Consider the following 15,095-nt stretch of genomic DNA (forward strand, 5'->3'; position numbering starts at 1 on the left):
GAGAGTGTTCGATAATTCGGACCTTTTAAAGTGGATATTCAATTCTTACGAATTCACTATAAAATATTTTCAACAGCACCCCGTCGCGTTATAGAGAATTATAATATTTTCATTGTACTTTTATTTTATATCATATAATTAATAATTTTCAATTATATACTGATTACATATGTAATTCTTCTTTATGATACTATATATATGTGCTATATATATTTTTTTAATTTATAAATTTAGAAATGTTATAAGTGAAGAAGAGAAATACTTTGGAATTTTTGTAGTTTACAATATCATAGGAATATCTCTTTCTTTGATTCTGCAATCTTTGTATTTAATTCCCAACGCTATGGACGTAATTTTTCTTTGCAATACGAAGGGGTATAGATTGAAAAAAGTAAAGATTCTGGAATCTTTTTTTCTAATTTGCATTATTCGCTCGTTCCCTCATAGATACCTGTGATGTCGCACGATGCCTCTCTTTATCTTGCAATGCTCGTTCCCGGTCTGTCCCTCAGACGCGGTTCCGTGGGTTTTGCATGCCTCTACTCCCGCCGCTGGCACGGGGGACAGGGATCCCGGTCCGAACGAGCCGTTGCTCTGTCTCCTCTCCAGAATGTTGACCAGCTCCACTGATGGTGTCGGCGAGAATGTGCTCTGAGGACTCGCGACACTAAACGCCGTCTCATGGGAGCTATGTACCGGAAGCTATGGGAAATCTATTTGAATACATACTCCAAGAGCCAAGATTGCGAGATCGCGCAGGATCTCTCTGAGGACTCCCCGATTTTCTCAGGGGCCTCATTCTCTGAGAATCTTCCGAATCCTCACTATTCTTATTGACGAACAATTGTGCCAAGCAATCAAACATAGGCGTAAAAATAAATGTGTAAAATTCAATTAAGTAATCTAGACAAGAAACTAATAAATTTTCTACATCTATCGACGAATGCCAATAAAATATTTCAGAATCAAGCACGTTGCTAATAAATTCCTTTTTTCTCAAAGTTCAACGAAAGGCCGCGATACGCGGAGAAAAACAGTATAAATCAACAAAGATAAGAATTCATCAGCGTATTAAGATTAAATACCATGGGGAGAAGTTACGTATGGAAGATGCTGCGGGGGAATATCCGAGATTTCTCCGCGGGGGACTCTCTATTAAGGAATCCCCTGAGACCTCGTCATCTTTGATGGACAATCGTACCGCTGATAAATAAACAAACATACACATACGTAAAACCAATACATAGAATTTAATAAAATAACTCATACAGATAACTGAAGATATAAAACAAAATGCGCGCAAAAATGAAACGGCGGCCCGACTTGTCGCGGGGCTTCACAAAAGCGACGATTCGTGAAGGTCGTCGCTCACCTGCAGCGACGGTCTCCGCAGCGTGCCGCCCTCCATGCCGACGAGCTTCACCCCCTTCACGCACTTTCTGGGACCGACGCTGGCGGGCGGGTTCTCTTGAGCGTTTGCATTATACTCCATGTTGCTCCTGTCGACGATGCTGATCCGGTCGTTGTTCCGCGTCTTATCGCTGCTCGGCCCGAGCTCGCAGCCCACTTTGGCGTAGGAGGGAGCGCACGGAGCGATCGGGGTCGCCGGGATCCCGATCGACCGGGTGGGCGAGAGGATCTGTGGACCGATCGTGGGACTGCGCAGATTTCTCACCGCGAGGATTTGATCTCTGCACGCGTCGTTCTGTAGCGGCAGTATCGGCGTGTACAACGGACTCGCCATGGAGACGTGCCGCGCCGGCGTCGGCACCGCGCTACGCAGATTCTGCTGACTCGGCATATTGTGGTTCGCACGTGGCATGATCGTCCCGATGTTCTTCATTTTCGGCGAGGCGAGATTGCTGACGATCATCGCGTCGCCGTCGCCGCGATCGATCGCGTCCTCGTGGCCGCAGGTTCTTTCATCGTCATAAACGTATGTGCCGACGCCGTCGCAGGAATCTATGCCCGACGTCGATTTCTGAAAAGATGGGTGTGTCATCGATTGATTGAAAGTGTGAAGCGAAGGACAGTTAACTTGCAATTCGCAATTACCGAAGATGAATCCATGAGAGCGGCGCCGGAGCTGCTTTGCACAACGCCCGACGATTCTTTGGACTTCCCAGGCGAGTATATATTCAGCACGTCGCAGCATTGTGGAAAGTATCCTTTTCCGAGCAGAGTTCTGGCGAGGAAACTGGTGAAGAGCTGAGTGAAGAGGGCGATTATCATGACGGCGGTGCGAAAGGGGAACTTCTGAGTGCGCGTCCTCTTATCGTAGAAAGGATATTCGATCAGCGGAAGTATGCCGAGGCCTCTTTCACCGCCTGAAAGCATTCACGCGTTTACTTATGAAACCCTAGTAGATTTCTAGAGGATATTTCAGTTATCTGAGAAGACGTTTTTACGCTTAAAATTAAAAGGTTTTGAAAAAAATATTTAAAAAATTGTTAGAAGTTAAGAATGTTTCTCAATTCTGCAATAAAAATTCAAAATGTATCTAAAAGATATAAACGATAGAACAAAGAGAGAGAGAGAGAAGAGTCTTTAAGCATTGTGTGACATTTCTTATTTGTTGTGTTGTTTATATTATTTGAGTGATGTTTGATAATTAAGAATTGTAACTAACCACCGAGACGCAGGACGATAGCGATGAAATAGCCCGCTAGACAGCCATAAGTATCCACCATACTAGGCCAATGAATAACGGCTAATAATTGCGGAAACAGAACGACGTAGACGAGATCGGAGCACAAGTACCTTCGAACAAAAGTGCGGTGTATTTTAGTACATCGATCGTTACAATTATTAGATCTAAAATTCATAATTGACAAGCGGACTAATTTTTCGAATAAGCACTTAAAATAATGTAAAAAAAAATAAAAACAGAAAATTTAAGAAAAGAACAAACTTGTTGAGTGATAAAGATGCAGCTGAAAAATTTTCTATCGATTATCTTAAAAAAAATTTAATCTTTTTTCAAATTCGCTCGTACGCGAAGTCATTGCGAAAATTATCGGAACATAATAGACACATAGCGCAAGTAGATACATCCCATAAAAAAAATGAAGAGAAACGTGTTTACTTACGAAAGGTAGTAAACGCTGCTGACCGTGAGGGCGACGAGAGTGGACAGGATAGAAACCGCGATTACGGAAATTCTCAGGACCCAGTTTAGCTCACGCTCGGACGCCTGTAACGAAAACGTGGCTTCAATGACGTTTGTTGGCGCCAATCGTTTGTCGGTTTATCAGCGTAAGTTACGCTTACTTTTGGCCGTATCGTGAGTTTGTAGACATTCCTGGTAAACATGGAGCTGCTGGCGAGTATACTGGAGTCCGCCGAGGACATTACTGCCGCCGAGATCGCCCCGAGACCTTCGGAGATTAACGCATTTGCAAAAAGTGAATTCGAATGTTCCTCTTACGATCGCAGAGAGAGAGAGAGCGAGAGAGAGAGAGAGAGAGAGAGAGAGAGAAAGTAATTTGAGGATGTACCAGGACCTACCAACGAAAGAGACCCATTGGGGCGTGAGATACCGCAGGACCATCGGCAACGCGGCGTTTCCATCGTCCGTGGTGAATGTTCCGTTGTAGCCCGGGACCATGGACCAGTCGGTGGCACGTGCGACCACCCCGATTACGGCCGATGGTACCGCGAGTATCAGGCAACCGAACATCGAGACGATTGATAGAGTCGTCGCAACGGAAGTGCTCTTGATACTCAGGATTCGTTGAAAGTAACCCTGAAGAAGAGGAAAAATGTATAAACAGTGTGTCAAATTTTTGCTACAACACTAAATTACCTTCTAATAAATAAGTAAAATAAACAAAGATTATCTATAATTATTTATATAGTAATTTTCTTCAAATGTGACACGAGACGTTTTTTGCAATAGTAGCGCAAGGCTCTAAGCTGCATGTTCGTTTCGTTTCAAGTCTCTCAAACGGATAATCTTTCGGCTATATATATACATACAATTTGAGCTTCAACGTCGTTTACAAGTCACAAAAGAATCAATAAGTTATACCTGCCAAGGTATACCGCCAAACACCAGCAGCAGCATACCGTCCACCCACTCGCCCAGGTCCTCATTCTTCACGTGTCCCAGCCAGTCCTTCGTGGTCAGATTGTTTTCGAACGACACCGCGGGGTGCACCATGGAAAACGGCGCCGCTATCACCAAACCCACCAGGATGCACAGCAGTTGCAGCGCGTCGGTGCACGCCACGGAATACAGCCCGCCGAAGACCGTGTATCTGAAAGGCAGCACATTCCGATTTTCGCGTTTCTCGTCTCGCTTGTAATTCGGTCTCGCCAAGTTACGCATCGAGCGTCACCCTGCATGGGCCGGTATTCCTATAGATCGTTCTTATTTAAGGTCTAAACCTTAAAGTAAGTACCCTAAGTACACGCGTTATTTTTAGTATAATAGTCACAGGTGGGATCTCTGCAGCGCAGTATAAGTCAGTAAGTAGGTCCACTCCGTGTCGGCACTTTTGATCTGATGGCCCACCATGATGTTGAAGGTGAAAATCGTATGTCTGTCCCCTTCTCCATCCCGTTCCGGGAGAAGGACAGATATACGATCTTTCTCCTTCTCCATTTTATTGACCGCCATATTGTTGAGTGTGCAAAAAACATTTCACGGGTTTTCTCGTCTGAGTGAATAATTTGGCCGTATTGTCCTCTGAAATAGTCTGAAAAGAGGCAGGAGCTAATAAACATAAGAAAGAAGACACGAGTGAATATACTGTATCTGCTTATACTGCAGGGATTCCCACAAGTTTTATTGTTTTATCTAAAAGTAATGTAAGAAATGTGAGTTTTCGAGTACATAATAAAACACAGCTGATATCTCGCATAACTGAGAAAATACGTAACAAAAATAGCGCTTGGGGTCCAACCAGACCTCGCCCGCGTGCAGTTAAAGGTTAAATACAATCTCAAGATATATTATGAATCAATTACGAAGCTGTACTAGCATTTTAAGATATATACTCAAGATATATACTCAAGACTTGAAATAAGAACGGACGGATACGTGATCCTCTGTCTCTGTTAAAGCGTTGTCCTTACATGGCTGCCAAGAGCGCGGACGCGCAAACACTGATGTTCGGATCGACGCCGGCGACGACCGCCAGCGAGCTTCCCAGCGCTCTCAGGACGGCGCCGCACCAAAATAGATCGCCGCAGAGCGCCGGAAGGAAGAGCAAGCCTCCGACGCCCGCGCCGTATCGTTCTTGAAAGGGATCCAGCATCGTCACGTACTCGGCCTTCCTCATCGGGCGCACGAAGAGCAGGGCACCTGCGATAATTCGTCGTTTGGAAAGGTGACGTTTATCAAAATGATTAAGCGCGGATAGAGCGAGGTCGGACTCGATAGATGATGTAAAGGAAAATGTGAAAAATTAAGAGGAAGGGCTCACTTGCGGTTTAATTATTCAAGTTCTATTTTTGCGATCGTTATAGTCGCGATATATTTTCTGTTTTAAAATATCTTTTGACATTTCCAGTGAATTGGGTTTACGGAGGCCAAATCGGGAGATCGTGCGACGTACCGAAAATCAGGCTGAGGCTGTACCCGATAGGCACTTGACACCAGGCTAGACCCCTCGTGAACATGGCCTCGGCGGTCCCGTTGACGAAGGCTCCTCCGACCCATGTCGCTGCACATATACAGCGGTGAGTCGCAAAAATATTCATATCCCTTCAATTGTTGACTTGAAATTGATATTCTTTTAGAGGAAATTACGAAATTTTTATCGATAAGAATATATGGTTGGTTGCATTAAATTAAACCTTTTCATTCTCATGTATTGCGACAACTGTCGGGATTTGCTACGTCAACAATAAAGTACGTCGGCAGAATTTTTTGTCCGCGTAAGCTGCACACGTATAAATAGCGAAGCGAATGCATGGTAAATTATTCCTATCTCGTTGTCCGTTTATACGAAGAACGGGAGGGAAATGGGAAAGATAAACGAATTGGGAGGGACAGAGGAGAGGAGGGATGGGGGTGTGCTTGACATCGCGTTTTTCTACGGATGCATATCGCGGAGTGGTCATTACGGTAATGGAGAATGCAGAGATATATTCATTGCAGGGGAGACCAATGAGAAAATTTGAAACGATTGAGTGAAAACGAGGAACGAAATTATCAGGTGCGCGAGTAGTCCGTAAAAAGCAAAGTGGATCAGAAGAAAACGAGACGAAATCCACTTCAAAGTTATAAAAGGTCTTTCTTCTCGAAAATTGGGACTAGATTAAAAATAGTGAAGCCCGGAAACATATATCGGAGAGCGCGGAGCGAGAATTAATTTTGAATAAGACAAGCATGGTGCAACCAATGTTCCCTTTTACGGCGTTACACTTTACAATGCAAGGCGGTTGACACATGTCGATATCGGGGTCGTGCTTTTCGCGAGATAATTTCGTAAAGTCTGACGGATATAACGAACTTGGAAAAGAGGCGGTTTCTCTCGGGCGCGGCAACTCGCGACAGATTATCAGCTCCGCGGAGTGATTTCAATGCCTGCAGAAGCTGACGTCTGCGCCGCAGCAATTTTTTAAAGTTATAGATTTTCCATCCACGAAATCGGGAATTAATTTTCAGTAATATCTCTATGCATTTTTTTTAAGCGGCACAAAAAGATGGCACGACATGTATTAAACGTCGAGAATGAAAAAAATGTAAAAAATAATCACGTAATCAAATTCCCGTTGAGCAAAATTTGACTTCGAATCCAGTCGTAGAGGAACTCGTAGATAGAGCTTGTAGGCATAATTTTTCATCGTTCTCTAATAATATCCATAATTTCAACGTCATGTAGATTGATCCTTGACCTTTCGAAACGTTCCGAAGCAGGAAATCCACATAATAGGTCTGTCATATATTCTAATCGAGGTCACGCGTCTGGTGCGATAAATAGACGCATAACTTTTTTCGTAACAAATTTCGTTCATTGTTACATGAGCGAGAACATTAACTTTCGCGAAAAAAATCAGGCAGGAAAATTCTTCTATTTTAATTAACGCAAAGCGAGTTTTGCCTCAATATCATCCGAACGCGGAATTGTCATGGGACGCGCAGCGCGTAACGAAACGATCTTACAAAAATTTATTTATCTTTTCCTTCTATTTGTGAAGATTCTTGGGTGACAATTACCGATAAGGGTGAGAACGCCGAGCAGGGGGCCGAGGCGTCGGTTCGCCAGCATCATGTCATCCTGTAGATGGCCCTGCGCGGCCTGCCTTCTCTTGAACGCCGCAGCCCATATGCCGACGGCCAGCACCGCGATGTAAAACACAATCACGCCGATTACGCCCGTCACGTACACCCCCATCCTCCTCGCCGCACCGTACGTGTTCGTTCTCGTCCGCTTCCGGATGTGAGCTCTGCAACTGAATGATTGATAGTAAGAGCAGCGTAATAACTAGCGTCGCTAAACGTCTACAGAGAGTCGCAAAAGTCGTATTCCCCTCCCCTTCCCCTTGAACGTATTGACTTAATTTGATCACTGATTCAGTTATCGGTGGTCCCATTTCTGGAAGAGGGTATTACGGGATCTCTATCGACAAGAACGTATTTCAAATTAAGCTCTCAACGGATACCGGCTATATCGAGAAATAATTTAATAGTTCTTTGCGTATTCGTCACTTTTGATACGCTTTGGTAATTAGAGGCTCCTCTCGAGCTTCCCGATTATTGTATTCCTACTTTTTGAAACTCCTTGTTAGAATTATTTATACTTATCGAAATTTACAGTAGCTCCTAATAAGAGTCGTTTGATGCTAGATTCTTTTATTTCTTTCAATAGCTCTTTACGAGCAATTTTAAAGAAGCATTCAAGATGTTCCTCGTCATTGGTCGCAACATAGAACTATGTAACACAATAACAGCGCTGTAATGGTTAATAAACAACCGGATGTACGTTGTTAATAGTATTCGTCATACGAGATTATATGTGTATCGTGACAAGTTTGACGCGCGTTTCGTGTAATATCCAATACGACTGAATATTTTATTATTATCGTACATCTCCGAGTGCTTCCCTTAACGGTATAATGTTTAACAAGTCTAATAATGGGACTATTACATTTGTCCGGCAATAGAGTAGCACGGAGGTACACACGGATTAATCGGATGTAAAGCCGCGCTCTCGCGATCGATACCGCGTTAATTATTCCGTCTTCTTGATTAACATTTGCCGTACATATAAGCCCGCGTAGGTACCGTCTCCGCTCGTTAGTCGATACAAGGAGCTTCTGGCCTTTGATATTTAAAAAAATTGATATCCGCCGTGGACCTTCGACAGAAAGGCAACACGTTCCCGGAGAGAAGAGAACATTAATATTATCGGAAATATTAATTTACATGTCGTATCACGTTACGTTAGCACACTGTTACCGTTCTGACCGCGTAAAACCGTCAAAAGAGATTCGATTTCACGTAGAAGCGTGTAGATGAACATGTATACTCCAATATACTTTTTTTCTGTAAAAAGATATGTATAGCGTTATACATATCTGTACCCTAAAGAATCGTATTTCCAGTTCTTGTCAAAATTAGAGTTAATATATATTTTTCCAATACATATAAAGAGTTTAAATTATATAATGATAAAGGATCTTATATGTCTATTATTACTAGTTCCCAAGACACAATGTTCAGAAAAAGTCGTATTAGAAATTTTCATAGAGACAATGAGTTTTAAATCCTGTTTTCTCTACATTTTTAATAATGGAGATACGATTCTTCACCTCTAAGGTACAGATATATATATATATAATATATGACCCAAGTTGCATGACGTAAATATGACGTAAAAAAATTACATAATGACGTCTACCTTAACGTCACCTCGCTACTTTGGAACGCAGGAAACTTAATCGATCTTTTAAGGGCAAATTTTACAGGACGATCAATATGATCTCTTTCCAAAGAAAGATCGCATGAAAAGTTACGCGACGCCGAGTTACACGTATCCTCCGATGTCGAGAGAGAGAGAGAGAGCTCTTTTAGCCGCGCGCGGCAGCTCCTATGACCGATGACATACAGGTTGACATTTACTATTGAACACATTTCGCGGGAGTCTGCGCCGAGAGAGGCGGCCCGTCGCGCAGAGAGAAGAGTTAATCGAGCGCGACACGGCAATCGCAATAACGCGGTTTAAAATTCAAGTGTGCCCCAGATATCGGACAGGATGGGTCGTGTAGGGTCGTGACCCGGGCTGAAGCGCGGCGCACCGCGCGGAGTCACGTATAAAGTTCAGCCGAATTCCGTGACGGTCCTGCATTATTAACTTGCGCTTAGAGACGGCGCTCGCTCTCCGGGGCGAGAGAAGCTGACGTTGACGGACAGCTGGAGTACGTGCGCGCACACGTGTACGTGGAAGAACTTATTCGCACGCATGCACGAACGCGCGCGGAACGTAAGCGGGTTGCTCAATGAGAGAGAGGAAAGAAAGAGCGAAGGAAAGATATATATTTTTGTTCGCGATATTCGCTGAAGCTATCTCCGGCGGGGTAAGCGAATTTTCAAGTACGAAATGTCGAGGAACGATGTCAACCCCTAAGTAAGGTGCCGGATGTTCGTGACGTTTCTGTCTCTCGCAAAATTTTCACGCAAAATTTAGACGGTATTATCGCGAACGTTTGAACCGATATAAATTGGAACGCGCGTGTCGCGGACGCTCTTACAGTTCCGGCGTAAATAAAAACCGTTTGGAGATTAAATTATTAAAGTTGCCGCGTATACGTTCGCGCATACGAGACGAGCGTTTGTTCCTCGTTTCTCGCAGTTCGAAAACTATCGGCACGTTCTCTTTTAAAACGCGCCTTTAAAGTGAGCTTTTACGTATATACGCTCGCGCACGTGGACAGTTTTAGAATACAACCGCGTCAATTGATGATCTATTTAACATCCGCGCTATATAGAGACATATAGCACGGTTACATACTTCAATAATCGATAAACACGCCTGATTGCAGCGACATTTTTTACTCCAAAAATTGTATCTGACGGTAAGAATAAAATAAAAAGAAAATATAATTAGCGAGAAAAAGGGTCTCGAATTCAAGAGTGTAATATTCTTTACTTTAATTTAGAATTCATATTTCATGCAATAAAAATGTATTGGACCGCGTTAATCATTCTTGTGCGTTACAAATAACAATAAAATGAACGAGCGAGAAAAGTCTGCGAATTAAGCTTCGAAGATAAAAGTGAGTTGTGAAGAAGTCACCTATTTTCGACTTGTTTTTACGTGACTGTAATAAAGCCTCGAGTTGAGTTTCAAATTTAATCGTTTGAGTTTGGAGGGTGAACGTAAAAATTTATATGAGAAAATGCCAAGGAGCGCGTCTGCCTTTTTCTTGTTCAATATCAAATAATGCCATGATAAGTAAAAATAAAATTTACTATATGTGAACTTTTTTATCCATTTTTTTTTTAATTAAAAGAAAACACTTTAATTGTATAACTTAATTAAGTTCTGCAAATTGTGGTAGAGCGTATTATCAGCACGTTTGTGCCGCGACGCGATTTGATACATCAAAAGTGAACAGCGTGATTGCGCTGCGTGACACATTAAAAAACGAAACGATTAAATTATAAAAGCAATTTGATTTAATTTAATTGAGCATTCACCCAATAAATGGCCTTCGATTAAATTTTTCGGTAAGAACAACCAGCGCCAGATTGAATTTTAACTCCTTTATTTAGCAACAAATGGGCAGCTATCTCGCTTTAAAAACGCGATGCTGATGGTAGCGAGTAAATTTACTTCTTCGAGGTAGGAAGTAATCTTTTGTCGATAATGTGCTCACGCCTGTGATCTCATTATCTCACCGACGCAAAAATAGAAGGACAAGCTAATACATGCTTGATCGTGATGAAGGGTAAGCAGAAGCAGCCCTCAAAGGGTGTGGGAAAGCGAAGAAAAAGATGCGAGAGGCGACCGACGTTAATTTTAAAAAGCGTCTTTCAAGGCTGAACAATTATGGAAGAATTTTTCAACAGGATATTCCCAATTGAGAATATCACGGCCGGTTATAAAGGGAAAGAATAGAGGAAGGGGGAGAGGAAAAGAGGGGGAGGGGGGAGATAGAGAGAGATTATATTTGCTGTACCGTTGGAGAAGAAGCTCTTGAAAGGGATATAAAGCTCGTCGATGTAACCGGATGAAAATATAAACGAGATAAAAATGAAGCACGAACTATCATATATCGATTTTGACTCGAGAGATGCTTAAAAATAGCGAACAAAAAATTATTATTATTGTGTTTATATTAAGTAACTGTGCAAAAATTTGATTTACTGTTACGTTAGAGATCAAGAATCTTGAAATAATTTACTCAGATAATCAGATACTCTTTCTGTCTCTTTTCTCTTTGTCAATCTTCTTCTAATTTCTGATAGAACTTTTATGGCTACTGAAAGATGAAACGACATTGCTTCTCAAAGCATTGAATTGCTCCTTCTGCTCTGTTATGATTGGAACGAATGATAATATGCTGAACAAATATTACAAAATAATACAGCTGAAACCTTACATACATAATATATCATGTCATAAATATAGCTTGCCCAAAGTATTTCCATTTGAATTGCAGCTGTATGGTTGCCATCTCTCCAACGATACAAGAGACATAAATACGCGTTTCTAACCGCGTTAGCTCGATTTCGCAAAGGTAGAGACGGCGATGGAAAATTCAGTCAAATTTTGTCAATCGTCTAATTTTATCACACTTGTCGCCAATTGTCGAGGCATCGCGTATTCTTCAATGTACAATAGCCTCAAGTCTCGAAATTTACGTTAAACAGATCGTTTTAGCTTTTATAGGAGGTACGAAAATTACCTAAGTCCATTCACGGAATGCTAATGACACTAATTATGTTTTCCGGCGAATAACATATAATTAAATGTAAGAGCGTGCGGCGCGGCTACGGCACAATACGATCGTCGAGCTGCGCAAAAGTTTGCACGTAATATCGCCGTTAGCTGCAACACCCGCGTTATGAAATTAGAAGCGATCGGTTTCTGGCGAGGCTGAAAAAGAAGCTGCGTTAGGAGCAAGCACGTTGTATACCGGCTTCCAGAAATTGGTCGCTCGTAAATCGCTGGTAAGATTGGTCGCTGTGAAGCTTCCGCGAAAAGCGAGGACCAGCAATGATTCGTCCGGAGAGATGACCAGATGACTCTCTCTCTCGCTTGGCTCGCCCTTGCCTCGCGGCGTACGAGTAAAATCAGCGCGCGCGCGCGCGCGCGGTTTATCTTTAAACACGAAAACCGGGTCGTTCGCTGCCAACTTTTCGTGCCAGTCAACAACGTCTTAACGTCGCGAACGCCAAGTAGTCGCGAATCGATCCGCACTTCACTTCGATCCTATCCTCTGATTGCGAGATAAGCGAGGAAGAGGAAGATGCTTGCTCGCGCTATCTTGTGCCTCTTTCGAACGATCTCTCTGAATAATGTCCGTTTCTACCTTCTTTTCAATGCAGATTAACTTTAATCTCGGTTTAACTTACGTTTTATCTTTCTCTAATTCTAAGAAGTGGAAGAAGATGAAAAGTATGAGTGCGTCGGAAGTTTACCTGACAGTAAGTAGTGATAGTTCAGGTGGTATTCCCATAATAGACAATGTAATAGACGAGTTATGAAATTAAAGAATTGATTTTTATTATTTTTAATGTAAACAGCTATGTAAACGAGCCTCATCAGTTTGCATTATTTAAAGCCGTCTACACCCAATTTCGACAATTTTCGTAGAATTGCAGTAACGTAAAAGAAAAGGTGAAAAGACGAAATTGTTTACATTAATAATTCGTCATTGAAAAATACATAAAGCACCCAGTTTAATTAACTTTCAATTTGGGACATTATTATCATTATTCGTAACGTTTGCAGGAAGAGATATAATATTGCAATACTATCGATATGCCATATGAATACATCTCCACGTTGTTTCGTAATAATAAAAATATTTATAAAGTGCAAGTATTGACAGAAGCTGAATCGTTCCAAATGTGTAGCGTCCAAAATCGAATTTTGTGGAATTATACGGACGTGCATGCCTGATTGAAGTTTACAATGAGGCGTAGCACCGGGCAGGGTGCTCAAAAACTGTTGAGTAAACGAGAAAAGTAGAGAGAGAGAGAGAGAGGTTGGGAGGGTGGGAGGGTCGAAAAATTCCGAGTCGTACTACTTACCGCCGGCTACCCCAGTGAAATCGTGCAGCGCATCCCTCTCACGCGGACGTATCCATCCCGCCGCGCGTCACGATTTTCTTTCCGTCGCGACGAAAAAGTGCCCTCGCCCAAGGGAGGAAATCGGCTCCTCTCGCGGCACGCGGATACCCACCAGCCTCGCACGATCTCGCCGATCCGGGTGTTAGCCGTGCGACAGAGAGGGCCCAGGCAATACGACTGAGCCTCTTCTACGGATTCAGCATCCCGCACGGCTAACACGCTGGACCGCCACCACCTCGCTGGGGGTAGCGCGCGCGTCACGGACAAGGACGGAGCGCCGGTCACGCGCGCGCGCGCGCGCGTAATGCAGATGTACAGGGTGGTACCGACCGGAAAGTCGGATGATCCCGCGATGTGAAGACACGTCGGAGATATGGGCAACTTCTTTCACTTGAAAAAGCAATCAGCAAATAAACTGACAATCCCAGACATTTTTCACCGATCAATTTCGGCAAAGTTACGGAAACCAAATTATTTGGATTGACGAAATTTTGATAGATTTGATTGAAAAGTAAATTTAAATCGAATGTAAAAGAAAAACGAACACTATGGACGACGCAATTTTCGCCGACTTGAGGCTAGTCGAAATGATTGAAAGTAATAATGATAATTTCCGGACACCTTGTATATGAATAAAGAGCGAGCGAGTGAAAGAGAGGTAGAACTGATCCAACTAGGGGCCGTGATAAAGGGGGAGAGACGAACAAGAGAGAAGTATAAGCTCTTGCGACGTAGTAGGAGATAGATCTGTGTAAAGAGAGGTGGTGAGAGGCGATGTAAGGAGACGAGAGGGCGATGAAGGGAAAATTGGTAAAAGTAAGAGAAGGACAGTTACGCGCAGCGCAGCGGGTCAATGTTTCAGCGTGATAAACGATACAGTGTCAATGCTACGGGGCCGTAGATATCATAGAGCAGAGTGGCGATTTGAATTAGATTTTAGAGCCGCCCGAACAAAATTTCATATCGTGAGGCGAGGACAGGAAAAGATATAGCCGAGCGCGAGAGGGATGAATCCAAGAATATACCAAGAACGAATTGGATATATCTTGAGCTTAAGGCAGAGTCTTCGAGAGATTCAATCGGGCGTGAATATTAATAAAGACACGGGGAATGTGGGTTAGAGTAAAAGGGAGGATTGTGAGGATCGCAAATTGGGGGAGGGGAAAATACATGGATGGATCGATGGGCTTAAATATAGACAGATAAATAATTTTTAAATATGAAATTTATTTAAAAAATTCTAGAGCACGTAAGATCCCTTCTGTACTATTGTTACGTCAGATAGAGAGAAAGAGAGCAAGGGTTTATTAGAAAGCAAGCGTAAAATAATAGAAAAAAGAATGACGGGTGCGGCGTCATAATAATGGAGAATTAAAATACAATCTTACATCGATCAACTCATGCGAGAGGAGGATAGAGATACAAAAATGTGCAAAAAGGGTAGAAAGAGAGAAAGAAAGGCGACGCGAAGAGATGAATACAAAGAGAGAGAGAGAGAGAGAAAGAGTGGGAAGGAAACATGTTCATGTGCGGGGGCAGCCCCCGTATTGATCTGTTCGCGCAAACTCCTGGTTCTTAGGCTCCCTCCGCGACCGACTCTCGCCCCCACTTGTCTCCACCCTCGTCCTGTTTCATTCGTAGCTTCCAAATGCACGGTCCAGAGTTCTCTGGAGGTCCGACTATGATCCCGTTGTCTCCGTCGCTTATTTGAAATCCCAATTGACACACAATGACATTGTCAATATTTCTCGTTGTCTCGTTCACTGTTAAATGTCAAAGGATGAAATTTGAACCAATACTTTGAGTTAAATAACATCTTGTTATTTTTAACTCCCGTGTGTGT

General features: G+C 42.8%; 1 protein-coding gene across 2 annotated transcripts in view; it reads right to left on the bottom strand.

Annotated features, from left to right (window-relative positions):
- The window catches only part of LOC112464057 (high-affinity choline transporter 1-like), a 20,310-nt gene extending 6,840 nt beyond the window's left edge, over window positions 1–13,470 (bottom strand). The window contains exons 1-12 of one of the 2 annotated variants that reach the window (XM_025030842.1): window positions 13,214–13,470; window positions 7,169–7,398; window positions 5,562–5,669; window positions 5,080–5,308; window positions 4,031–4,259; window positions 3,508–3,745; window positions 3,271–3,377; window positions 3,090–3,193; window positions 2,630–2,760; window positions 2,056–2,327; window positions 1,373–1,981; window positions 453–702 (exon numbers count right to left, since the gene is read on the bottom strand). In XM_025030842.1, coding sequence (XP_024886610.1) covers window positions 453–702; window positions 1,373–1,981; window positions 2,056–2,327; window positions 2,630–2,760; window positions 3,090–3,193; window positions 3,271–3,377; window positions 3,508–3,745; window positions 4,031–4,259; window positions 5,080–5,308; window positions 5,562–5,669; window positions 7,169–7,346 — 2,455 coding nt within the window. In that variant the 5' untranslated portion in view covers window positions 7,347–7,398; window positions 13,214–13,470. Of the gene's footprint in view, window positions 1–451; window positions 703–1,372; window positions 1,982–2,055; window positions 2,328–2,629; window positions 2,761–3,089; window positions 3,194–3,270; window positions 3,378–3,507; window positions 3,746–4,030; window positions 4,260–5,079; window positions 5,309–5,561; window positions 5,670–7,168; window positions 7,405–13,213 lie in introns of both variants that reach the window. The other variant, XM_025030843.1, reaches the window with a different exon arrangement.
- Between the last annotated feature and the right edge of the window lie 1,625 nt (window positions 13,471–15,095).

Source organism: Temnothorax curvispinosus, unplaced genomic scaffold (assembly GCF_003070985.1).
Source record: "Temnothorax curvispinosus isolate PA1 unplaced genomic scaffold, ASM307098v1 QBEX01013847.1, whole genome shotgun sequence".
Lineage (NCBI taxonomy): Eukaryota > Metazoa > Arthropoda > Insecta > Hymenoptera > Formicidae > Temnothorax > Temnothorax curvispinosus.